Raw genomic sequence first — 12,923 nt, forward strand, 5'->3', positions numbered from 1 at the left:
TTTCACTTCTACTTTAGGCTAGCAAGAAGACAAGAGAATGGGGGAGAATTAGAACCAGTACAGAACAATGTTCAGAACAGTGGTCAAGGATTTTAGAGTACTTCCTTGTCTGTCTGTCTGTTTCTCTGTCTGTCTTTTTCTTCTTTCTTGATTTTTCGAGGCAGGGTTTCTCTGTCCTGGCTGTCTTGGAACTCACTGTATAGACTAGGCTATTCTGTCTCTGCCTCTAGAGCTAGAGATAGAGGTTCTGGGATCAAAGTCATCACCACCACCACACAGCTTTTCTTTCTTTCTTTTTTTTGTTTTTTGTTTTTTGTTTTTTGTTTTTTGCTTTTTGAGACAGGGTTTCTTTGTATAGCCCTGGCTGTCCTGGAACTCACTCTGTAGACCACACTAGCCTCCAACTCTTGAACTCAGAAATCCTCCTGCCTCTGCCTCCCAAGTGCTGGGATTAAAGGCATGGGCCACCACCGCCCGGCCCGGCTTTCTTTTTATTTTAATGACAACTAAAAAAAAAAAGAATTGCTATGGGTGGGGATGGTGCAGTGGTTTATTTGAGGCCATGGGGTAGTGTCTGAATGGAGGCTTTACTTAATTGTTGTATTTGCTCAGATTTGAGAAGGGAAAAGAATGGGTATATACTGAAATGTCACAATTTAGGAAATAAGTGTTGGGTTATAGACTTTTCTGGGGAGGCACAATCCTCCCTCCTTCCCCACACAGGAAGCCTAGGACAGAGCAAAGTATGAATACCACCAAAGTCCATGTTTTTGAACCAGTGAGTTTTACTGGGGCTTCTTAACAGGAATATGAATGGGTGAAGGTTTACTGAAGGAACAAAAGTATCTTAGACAGCTGTATCGCCAAAGCTAACAAAAGCTGAAAACGTGGAGCTCCCTGGACACTCTGCAGGCAGCTCAGTAAGTTGGAAAGTGCCTTTTGCAGGTGTCTCTAGCCCCTAGCTGGTAGCCTTGCTGGTGTGGTCCTAGTAGTCTTCTCAGTTTGGCTTGTCCGAGACTGACAGCAATCTGTTTTACTCTTGGGGGACGGGTAATGAAGGTGGTCAGTTTCAAGGATTTTGGGAAACAAAGCATTGCTTACTTTCTGTGTTAAGACTTCTTTCATGCAGGGCGGTGGTGGCACACACCTTTAATCCCAGCACTTGGGAGGCAGAGACAGGGGGATTTCTGAGTTCGAGGCCAGCCTGATCTATAGAGTGAGTTCCAGGACAGCCAGGGCTACACAGAGAAACCATGTCTCGAAAAACAAAAACAAAACAAAACAAAAAAAAGACTTCCTTCAGGAATATTTTAATCTAGTAATGAACTGCTGTATAACATCAAGCAGTATAGGTACTTACAGTATTTTGATGATGAAAATGAAGTATTTAAGGACTTTCTGGTCCCCCTTCTTTCTGGGGATGACTAAAATTTATCCTTTGGATAAGCATAGAGAAAGAAGGGCTGACTCTTGAATACTTTGCAGACTAGTCAGTGAGCACTGTTGACTGGGTGTTCTCTCTCTCTCTCCCCCTCCCTTCCCCCCCCCCCCCCCCCCCCCCGCCCCCCCCCCCCCCTTTTTTTTTTTTTTTTTTTTTTTGGTTTTTCGAGACAGGGTTTCTCTATGTAGTTCTGGCTGTCCTGGAACTCACTCTGTAGACCAGACTGGCCTCAAACTCAGAAATCCGCCTGCCTCTGCCTCCCAAGTGCTGGGATTAAAGGCGTCCGCAACCACCGCCCTGCGAGAAGTCTTTGTTTTTAAATTTAAGTTTTGAGACAATCTTAAGTATCTTAAGTATGTAACTCTGGTTGACTTGGAACTCCAAACCCAGCTTTACACAGAGAAACTCTGTCTTGAAAATGTTACACACACACACACACACACACACAGACACACACACAAATTGTAAAATAGTACTTTGACTTTTTATTTTATGACCTGCTCTCTCTTGCTTTCTACTTGTTATAATTTAATTTTGCAAGACCTATGCGACAAAACACCAGATTAATGAATTAAAATGTGGGGCTAGTTAGAGCAGCAGCTATTCTTCCCTGTTAGAAGGAAAAGGCAAGTATTGGGCCTTTCAAAAGGAAGTCCTGGCCTCTGGAAGAGGATAGGAAACTCATAGCATATGGGTGATGATGTCCTGAGGTGGGATGAAGAGGCATGTGGTCATGTCTGGCTCCCAAGTCAGCTTCATGTGCTCTGATGAAGGGGTTATGTAGGTGGCAGAGATGGCTGAACAGTTAAAATGCTGCTGTCCTTGTGTTCCCAGCACCCACATGGCAGCTCACAGAACTCCAGAGACATAAGACAGCCATGTGGTGTCCATGCAGACAAACATTCATACAGGGAAGCCCAGATGGAGAAAGTTAGGCAACACTGGCAAGTGCCACAAAGAAGAAAAGTTAGCATAACCTGCCAGCTAAAGATTTCTGAAGAAAAGAGAGGCAGAGGATACAATAACTTGGAAGAAAGTCCAGTCTTGGTGGGAAAGGTTGGCTACTGACTGTAAGTACAGCCAACCTTTCCTCTTGATGGTGAGAAAGGCTTTGTTTCCTAGGTCAGACATTTCTTAGAGAGCCTATATTTTTATCCTCCAATTTCTTTTGATTTTTTTTTTGGTAGTTATGTTTTTAAAGGAAGAATTTTGGATGGATAGCTGGCCTAGTGTCAGTAACCTTATTGTATAGAACTCCTATAAGAACAGACAGCTTCTTGATTCATCTGTGAGAATATTTCTTTTGTTTTTGTTTTTGCTTTGGTTAACTAGGTGAAATTTTAAATGGAGTTTGTGGTATCCTAGCAAAGCAAGCTTTAGGAAACGAGGCTTTTTCAGCATAGGAAGTAGAAGACAGTAGATAGGGAAAGGGTAATACCAGTTTCTAGTATAGGTGAGATGGGTCACTTGAGAACAGGGAGGCCTGGAAGGAGTGATAAAGTAAAAGAAGGTGTAACGGAGACCTGGGAGGGATGGAGAGCAGAGAGAGGGAGAAGGGTGAGACATGAAGCTGGAAGGGTGTGTTTCCCTCTAATCCTACTTCTAGTTTCTTTGGGAAATATGAACAAGATTTCTAGTGTTCTGACTAAACCTGTATTTCTATTTTTTTAAAGTGTCCAAGAATTGTTTAGTGTTTTTTCATATAAGATAGATAACACAGTAAGATATAGACCAATGTGCTTTTCATATTCTGCCTGTAGTTTTTTTAAAGTTTATTTTTTTAAAGTTTATTTTATGTGTACGTGTATTTTGCCTGCCTGCATGTATGTATGTATACTATGTGTTTCTGGTGCCCTTGGAAGTCAGGAGAGGGTGTTGCATCCCTGAAACATGGAGTCATGGATGGTTGTGAGCTCTACCGTGTTAGTGCTGGGAGTCAGTCCTAGGATGAAGATCACAGCAACAGGCCCTTTTAACTAGGGGCCAGCTCTGCAGTGCCTGTTACAATGACACTTTGTGATCATCCTGCCTCAGGCTTCTAAGTTCTGGGATCATTTAGGTGATACCCAGCTTGTTTATATTTGTATTCTTAGCAAACATTAAGCAGTTGTTACTGCTTAATAAGCACAGTTTGTTGCCTGTAGGTTTTGAAGTATGTGATAGAAAGCAGTACTGCTAATGTAGTTATATATACAGTGTATTGACAATTGAGACAAACTAACATTCTAAGTCTTAAAGGTTTTTCTATTTATTTTTTCTTTTTTCCCTTTGACTGGGTTTCTCTGTGTAGCCTGGCTGTCCTGGGACTCGCTCTGTAGACCAGGCTGGCAGCAAACTCACAGAGATCCCATGCCTCTGCCTCCTGACTGCTGGGATTAAAGGGGTGCAGTACCATGCCTTGGTTAGTAAGTTGGATTTTAAGTTTTGTCTTTCTCTTGGCTCAGGCCTAGCTCAACCTTTACATTTACTTTCTAGAAATTGTCTACCAATCCCTGGAAGGTGGTGGCTAATAGGACAGCAGGTTTAAGAGGCTCCTGCTTCAGGAGTCTTGTTTTCAGGTGTGCAGAAATGGCTTCTTTCAAAAATATCTTTTCTAGCAGTGGCAGAGACTCTAGCTTCAGAAAGCAGAGAGATGGATTGTTGGTCATATCTGAGAAGACAGCAGATGGCAAAGGGCTTTTGCTGTTTTGAAATTCACAGTGACCTAAAACTTGCCACTTTTTTTGACCTGTGAGTTTGTGGCTTGATGGAAATGGCTATTTTTAGTACCCTGTCTCATGTTTTATCCTCATTGTTAAAGCTATCTTACCTCTGTGATTACTATTATATGTATGTGTGCGCGTGTGCATGCATGAGTGAGTGGGAGTCAGTTCTTTCCTTGCACTGTGGGAAGTGCCTTAATCCAGCCATCTCAGCAGGTAATGACCTTGGAGCTGATGGAATGGAAACTTGACTAGGTTGTATCTAGCTGTGCTTTAGTGAGATGTGAGGAAGGTTTCTTGTGTTGTCTGCTATTTCTTTCTCCCGTGTTTGATATTTGGGGGCTTCCTGGAACTGCCTTCTATAGATGTTGGGGTACTCAGTACAGTTTACAGCTTGATCTCTTGGAGTTACCCAAGAGTGCTGGTTTAAACTGGCCTCCCTCATACTTGCCTGCTGAAGGAGACGGAGCCCTGTTATAGATCAGAGACTTGCCACTGAGCCCCATTGTGCTGATCTCTGCTTATTAAAGCATATGAACAGTAGCTAGCATTCTTGTTATGTGGTATAGTTCATGCTTTGAAAATGAAGACAGTAGGTAGGGTAACATAGGGATTATTTCTGAATCTTGTTGGTTAAAGGTGAGTGAATGTTTAATCCCTTGAGTTTTGTTACTGTGCTTGTTGCTTTCTTAAAGTAAATATAGAAAAGACTTTGTGTATAATATGTATGTAATATTCATAATACTGACATAAAGCTTTCCCTTCTATTCTGAACACTAGGTACGCTCTATGGATGAATTAAATCATGATTTTCAAGCACTTGCTCTGGAAGGGAGAGCTATGGGCGAGGTAAGTGAGCTGGTGTGGCTGAAAGTGGGTGTTCCTAGGGAAGCTTGGACTTGTCTTTCATCAGTTGTGTCTGAATCTAGTCTCTAGAAATCTGTGCTTGCTTTTCCTTGTTGCCATCCTCACAGTAGGAATAGGATTTTGGAGAATTGTGCCAAAACTCTACTGGTAGAGGGTGATTTAGTAGCTTAGTCCAGTTACTCAAACTGCAAAGCACCAAATATGAGCACTAACAATAAACATATTAATAAGTTAGTTGTACTATGAAGTGTTCAAAAATAATTTATATTCATCAGGTGTTCTTACCTTGACCTCAGTTTTCAGTGGCTAGGTGCTTTCACAGTTGGGGATGGAGTTTAGCTGTGCTGTTAATCAGAGGATGTCAGTGGCCTGTGTTCTTACACTACTGCTCTTTAAAGGCTGTTACTCAGGGCTCCATTTTGAATGTGGCTGTTTCTTAGGTTTCTTACTTACAGATAGAGATCTCAGTTGGTCAGAACAAATCCAGAAACAAGAACTTTGGTTTCTTTTTAGCATTTAATTTTTTTTCATTATATTGAATTGCCATTGGTTAGAAGGAAAATGTAGCTAATATACAGCCAACTCCTGAATGAAGGTTCAGCTTGTTGCCAGGAGTCATATACTGATGACAAATACAGTAGATTGTTCAAATGTACTGCTGAAGACTGCAGAGCTCCATTAAGAGGCCATTTACTTCTGATTGACACTCTGGACAGTAACCCTAGGGTTATCTGTTTTCTTCTGTACTTAAAAAGCTCTCCTGTCTACTTCAGTATTTTGAAGGTGGGAGAATGACTCTATTTTAGACTTTTCCCTTGTTCCAGCCATTAGATAACATTTGTTTGGTTTAGTGAATGCTGTTTGGTCCTGGCATTGTGCTGAGTTTGGAAGATCAAGAAGTAATGTAGTCCCTTTGCTGAGCTTACACGAAGTCCTCCTTGGTGCTGCTCTCTGGCTTCTACTGCTTTGTCCTGAGAGAGTTGCTCATTTTGTTGGAAGATTTTGCTTTGAAGCTTTCTGAATTTTCTTGTGGTCAGAGAGGCTAGTGTCTGCCTTACCTACCATCTTGGATTCTGAATTGTAGGAAATGATTTGATAAGTGTACTTGTGTTAGCTTTGCTTGCCTACTGTCATTGGAGCAGCATGTGCTGATAAACTTGATGTTATTGGGTAAAGGACTTTGTTACTTAATTTCTGGAGTAAGTTTTGAAGAGAAAATTAACATTTATGTTACCTGTTAAATTGGAAGATAAACTATAGCTGTGGTTCTGACCTATTCTTTGTTTAAAGTCCAGTTCTACAGCTGAGCATGTTAGCTCCTGCCTTTAATCCCAGGATTGGGAGACTGAGGAAGAAGGAGCTTGAGTTCAAAGTCAGCCTGGATGTTGTAGTTGAGTGTATTAGTTAGTTTTCTGTTGTGACAAAATGAACAAGGGTAATGTAAGGAAAACAAGAGTTTATTCGAGCTTCTGGTTCCAGAGTGTGAGGCATGGCCACAGCTCCGGAAGCTGAGAGATCACACCTTTTATCTCAGCATAGACACATGCACACTGAACTGGAAGTGGGGGAGGAGGCTTTAACATACTCTCAGAGCTGCCACAGGGGCATACTCTTTAGTGTCTGTTACTAGTTGGAGACCAAGAGTTCATCTGTGCTTGAGCCTGTTAGACACATTTTTTTTATTTAAACTACCAGTACACCAAACAACACACTCACAAAGAAACAGTGGCAACAACCATTTGTTAACTGATTTTTTAGGCAGATATTAACTACTTTTTACACATTAACTTATCGGTTCTCACTGAAGACTGAGTTTTATTGTCTACACAAGGAAAGCTCTTACTCCCTCCTCAAGCTCAGATGACTCGCACAAGTTATTTTTCCAGACTGAAGTGAAACAAGTGAAATCCGGACTGAGGGAAACAAGTCTCTGTGAAGGAAACAAGAAGGGCCTAGAGAGCACATCAGTATCATGAGGCGGTTCCAGGCTGAGAGGCGGCTTCTGGTCAGATGAGAACCTGCTTACATGCAGATTGAGAGAATTCCCCTCATCATGCCGGGGACAGTAGTAGTACACCAGAAGCATAGCAATGTGCTTTTATACTAAAATTTGAGCTTCTAATTACTTGATTTTTCTTCCCATTTAGCAATAAAAGATACTCTCTTGTAGGGAATAATATAGTATTTATACTACTACAAACTTTAATCTCAAGTGGATTGGATAAACTTTTAAACTGGTGGGATGTGTGTTTGTGAGGGATGAGGGGGGATACTCAAGTACCTGAATATATGGATCTTTACATGTCAAAGCACATTGGCTCCCTTGTAACTGATTTCTATTAGTGTTAGGGCTGCTTTACTCTGTTTAAAGCCTTTGCCATAGCTCTTAGTACAGAAAGATTTCCAGTATTTTTTTTTTTTTTTTTTTTTTTAGTAGAAATTTTGCTAAGAAGTTTGTGTTGTTGTTTTTGTTGTTTTCCCCAGACAGAGTTTCTCTGTTAGCAGCACTGGCTGTCCTGGAATTCTGTTTGTACACCAGGCTGGCCTCACTCACAGATCCACCTGCCTCTGCCTCCTAAGAACTGGGATCAAAGGTCTGTGCCACCACTCCCTGGGAGGAGGTTGTTATTTAAAATACCACACTTAACATGTTTGCTCGTTGTCTCAAATGCAGCTGTTTTTGTTTGAAAATTTTTTTTTGAAAAATTTAGTTAGTTTTACTATGTGTGTATGGATGTTTTACCTGAGTGTGGTACCTGTAGAGGCCAGAAAGAGGGTGTCAGAGACTCTGGAACTGGAGTTATTATAGTAGGCTATGGGTTTTCATGTGGGTGCTAGGATTTGAAGCTGGGTCCTCTGGAAAAGCAACTATGCTCTTAACTATTGAACCCTGAAGTATCACTGTTTTAGCTGAAGGGGTCCCTTTCTCCTTGTATAGAGTGTGAATTAAACTAGCTCCCATGGCTTTTACTGGCTCCTTAATTCAACTTAAGAGTCCTCAAAAGTTTAAAGAAGACAGTTACGTGACTGAGCAGCTTAGTGTTGGTGTGGATTCAGAAGAGTATTTTTGTAATAATGGGAAAACTTATGGACTGTTATTCTCTTGTCACCCAGACCAGATATCTGGCAGTAACAAAATAAAGGAGGAATTCTTATTTATTTATTTATTTATATTTTTATTTTATGTGTATGGGTGTTTTGCCTTCATAATATGTCTCTCTACTCCAGAATTATTTCTTTTAGCTCTGTTTCAGAGAGTTTGGAAACATATAACAGAGGGGCTTCTTTATGGCAGACAAAAAGCAGACAATGAAAATGGCATATAGGAAGAGGCCATGGTGACAGAGACCCCTTAGGAACATGGCTCCAGGGACTCTTACCTAGCGCCCGCCTCTGCCTTTCCCATCCTCCCCAAAATGTTATCCTTACATTCATGATATCAGTCTCTGAAGGTGCCTTGATGCACCCAGAATGCCCTCTATTTGGTCCTTGGTCTATTCTGAATCCAGTCAGGTTGACTGACACTCAGCTCACCTATCATGTTGATGTTAGGTCTTAAACTTCCTACCTTGGCTTCCCCATAGTCTCTGCTTTCTGGATGGAAGTGTAGTAAGGACATGACTGCCTAGGTATTTGTGAAAAATAAAGAAACACTGTGAGAATCAGGTATTTGTGAAAAATAAACACTGAGAATCGTTGGTAAAAAAGATCCTTTAATCTTTGTTTTTTCTATTGTTCTTTATTTGTGGTCTTAAAATTTTATTTACCTTTGGATAGGGTCTTTTTTCTCCTCCCTCCCCCCCACTCTCTCTCTCTTTTTTTTGACTGGGAACTCACTCTGTAGACCAGCTGTCCTCAAGTTAAGAGGTCCACCTGCCTCTGCTCCCTGAGTGCTTTAAGGCCTGTGCTACTGCAGTAGGCCTGAGGTAGTCTAATTCTTCTGGAACTCACTGTTTCCCAGGCTAACTTTAAAATGGTAGCAGTTCTCTTATCTCAACTAACCAAGGGCTGAGGTTACTAGCATAAGCTAGCTGAAGTTTTCTAATCTTTATAGAACAAGTGACTATTTTTTAGGATGTTGGTGATGGAAATAGGGTCTTATGTAGCTCAGGCTGGTCTTACACTTCACATGTAAGTGACCTTGAACTCAATCACACTGATCTAAGATTCCATAATGTTTTATATATCCAGAATAGTCTTAATGGTGTAGGCTGCCATCTCATTTCTGGATTAAACAATGCATTTAGGTGGTAGCTCTTTATCCTTTAGAAAAATATTACCCTTGGTGATAGGTTTTAAATATGATTGAGAAAGGGCTGGAGAGATGGTTCATTGGTAAGAGCACTGATTGCTGTTTCAGAGGCTCAGGTTCAGTTCCCAGCAATCAGATGGCAGCTTGCAACCATCTGTAACTCAGTTCTAGGGGATCTGAAACTCTCACACATAATATATGCAGGCAGAAATGCCAGAGCACATAAAATAAAAATATATCATGAAAAAAATCAGATTGAGAAAATCTAGAACATTCCCTGTATTTGGAGTGATAAAAGAGTCTTTCTCTATTCACCAGAAGTAGACTTTAAGCAATAATTGCAGATACCAGAAATTACAAAGAAATAATATCTCTGGATGTGAGATAGCAAATTTGGGGGCCAGGGTCTCACTATGTAGTCCAGTATGTCCTCTACCTCCTGAGTGCTGGCAGTAAAGCAGATACCACCACATAGACTGAGAGGAGGGAGTGATTTGATAGTGATGCAGGAAACTGCTTACTCAGAGAAAGTAAAACTTGGTCGGATAGAACCGGCACAGAGCCCAAGGCCCTTAGCCAGTGCTTCCATTTGTGCTTCAAACATTTATCTTTGGACTTTGCTTCTTTCTATCACTAAGAGATGTTGTGTAAGAGTTTAGTTTCTAGGACTCTCCCATGTCAGAGATAGCTGGAGTTTGACCTTATGTAGAAAAAGAATGGTTAGCCTTTTTTTGGAGGAGAGAAGAAAAGAGAAATATGCCAAAGGACATTTAAGATGGTCTGTTATTCTAGAACTTTTCATTGGATATGCCCCCCCCCCCCCCATACCCCACCATAGGGTTTCTTATATTCCAGGCTGGCTTTAACAAATTGTTAAAATTGAACAGCCTAAAACGTTCTTATCATCGATAGCGATGTGTGCTTGCACTCGAGCTTGTATGCACTGTGTGCGTACAGGACAGAGGCCATGGAAGTTGAGGTGTCAAGCTGTCATGTCGGTGGTGGGAACCAAACCCAGGTAGGCCATCTGCCAGAACATTAAGTGTTCTTCATTGCTGAGTCACCCTTTCCAGTTCCAAACTCTGATCCTACTGCTTTCATCTCCAGAGTGTTAGAATGGTAGGTGTGTTGGCACCATCCTCTGTTTATGTGATGCTAGGCTGCATACATGCTAATGTATGTAACTGCCAACTAAGTTACATTCCTCGCCCCCACTGGGTTCTTCTGAGTGACCCATTCACCTTTCAACAGCTGATTGGAGATGTCCATCAGGATGCATGGGTTGGAAGCATGGCAAAGTGGGGAAGGCTCCATGTGTTAAATTATTTTCCATTATGGTTGACACAGCCTTGTTGGATTAGAAAAGTTTTTTTCTTTTTCTTCTTTTCCCATTCTTTTGGCTTTTTGAGGCAGAGTTTCTCTGTGTAGCCCTGGTTGTCCTGGTACTCACTTTGTAGACTAGGCTAGCCTTGAACTCAGAGATCTACCCATCCCCACCTCCCAAGTGCTACTACTGCCCAATTTAGAATTAGAAAGTGTTGGTCAGCTAAAATGGTTTATGAATCACATTTTTGAAAGGGACTGCTGTTGAAACTGGCAATTTCTTTTAAGTAAAGGTACATAAAAACAATTCATTGAGTTGACTACAAAATTGATTGTTGAGAAGAAGACATGTTGTTGCTCAGAAAGTAGTAAGCATAGTAGGGCCCCTGCTCTCTCTGCGCTAATATATTTCTACCTTTCATGCTTCTCTTTTGGCTAAAATGTTAGCTTTTTTAAAAAAAAAAAAAAGAGGCTGAGAATAGTGTTGCACAGGTTCAGCAGTCAGGAGGTCAGCCTGTGTACATAGTGAGTTTGGACAGCTAGGGCAATGTAGAGAGACTCAAAAGGGCAGTGGCCTAGGCTTGCCTTTTAACTCACAGTAATCTGTCTGCCTTTATGATTAAAGGATTGAATGTGTGTACCTCCGAGGCAGGCTATTAATGTTTTTGATGCATATTCATATACTTGATTGAGAGTAAACCAACTAAACATTTACAACAGTAAACGGCACCCTCCAATACTGTATTTATAATGACACCATCAAGAGCATTATCTGTGACTCTTCCTTTTGTTTTGCTTTATTGTTTGAAAGAAGTCTCCACTGTGTAGTTTAGGCTGATCTTGAACTTGTGCTCTTTCTGTTTTTGCTTGGAAAATGCTGATTTTATAGGTATGTGTGCACTGTGTCTGACTTGTACCCTCAGATCCATCCTTCCTTTACCTGACTTGTATAGTCACATGTCCCCTGCCTCCCACCTCCTTTTTTAAAGATGAGGAAAGGAAGACCAACTAAGGTTGTGTCAATACTGCATAGACTCATTCCATTTTATTGGGCACAGAAAAAGAAATGTGTTGAACAAATACATTTTATTTGTAGTTTCTGCTCCTCCATGAAGCTCTCCTGCTGTCTCACCCACTAGAAGCTATAGAGTGAGTTCAGCTTTCAGGGGATTTCTCCCATTCTTAGATCCTAGACTTGTTCATCTAGAACTCCAGTTGGTTTCAGTAGACAGCTGCAGCATTTAGATGCCTTTCCTGCCCCCTGGGGTGTGAAGATGTGGGGAAGAGGATGAATTACAACAAAACTGAAAGTCTCTGCCCTCTTGCAGATATTTAGGGCAGAAGTGCTTCAGCACAGGTACCTAGTGATCGACATCGCTGCTGCCCTGCAAGCTGAGTCTGTTATGGAGGCACTCTGTTTTTGAGCCAGAGACCTACTGTGGAGCTCTGACCAGCCAGAGACCTATTCTGTAGCCTTGGCCAGCCTGAGACCTACTGTGTAGTCCTGGGGAACTGTAGGTACACTCTGCCATATGCTGCCAGGGCATTTGTTACTAGGTTCTTGTAGTTGAACTAGGTTAAAGACTGCTTTTTTGAACCATCTGTATACCATCTATTCTATATATGTAGCTGGACATAATGGTATTTACAAAGTTGGGCTTACTTTACTATGTTGCTTTCTCAGGTGTGCATTAAACTATGATGTTTGTAATTGTTTCTTTCTTTGTTTCTTTCTTTGTTTCCTTCCTTTCTCTCTCTCTCTCTCTCTCTCTCTCTCTCTCTCTCTCTCTCTCTCTTTCCTTTCTTAGACAGGGTCAGTCTCACTGTGCAGTCCTGGCTGGTCTGCAACTCAGAGATCTGCTTGCCTTTGCCCTCCAAGTTGCTGGGATTAAGGGTGTCTACTACCACTGTTGCTCATGTGTAAATGATGAGAAGTACTAGAGGCCCATGGCAGTGTAGGTGGGTTGAGTGTTGTATTCTTCACCTCTTAGTTATTTGCTTGGAGTTTCAGGATCTAGAGGTGCTGGTTGTAGAATGGTGCTCAGACTGTCTATTCCTGAACTTTGTGCTAAGGGGTCTTGGGCAGGTCTTTGTATAGTAGGATCTCAAGAAAAATTGTGTCACCTTTGATATAGGCCCATTTAAACAGGAATATGATTGGAACACATATCATTTATGCATCAAAAAAGCATGTGACTTCATCAGTAGGTAACAGACAACACAGTTGCATTTTATTGTGTATTTCTTCCTGCCATTTTTCTGGACTGATTGTCAAGTGTTAATGAAGATAGTTTCCTTTGTTGCTGTCCCAGTAATTTGAAGTGGGAACATGTAAAGA

The 12,923-nt window shown here is 41.3% G+C and overlaps 1 protein-coding gene across 1 annotated transcript in view; it reads left to right on the plus strand.

Annotated features, from left to right (window-relative positions):
* Window positions 1–12,923, plus strand: part of Pum1 (pumilio RNA binding family member 1) — a 110,246-nt gene that overhangs the window by 34,289 nt on the left and 63,034 nt on the right. The window contains exon 3 of the mRNA XM_028760007.1: window positions 4,924–4,992. Coding sequence (XP_028615840.1) covers window positions 4,924–4,992 — 69 coding nt within the window. The remainder of the gene's footprint in view (window positions 1–4,923; window positions 4,993–12,923) is intronic.

This window comes from Grammomys surdaster, unplaced genomic scaffold (genome assembly GCF_004785775.1).
Source record: "Grammomys surdaster isolate TR1022 unplaced genomic scaffold, NIH_TR_1.0 126313, whole genome shotgun sequence".
In the NCBI taxonomy this organism is placed as follows: domain Eukaryota; kingdom Metazoa; phylum Chordata; class Mammalia; order Rodentia; family Muridae; genus Grammomys; species Grammomys surdaster.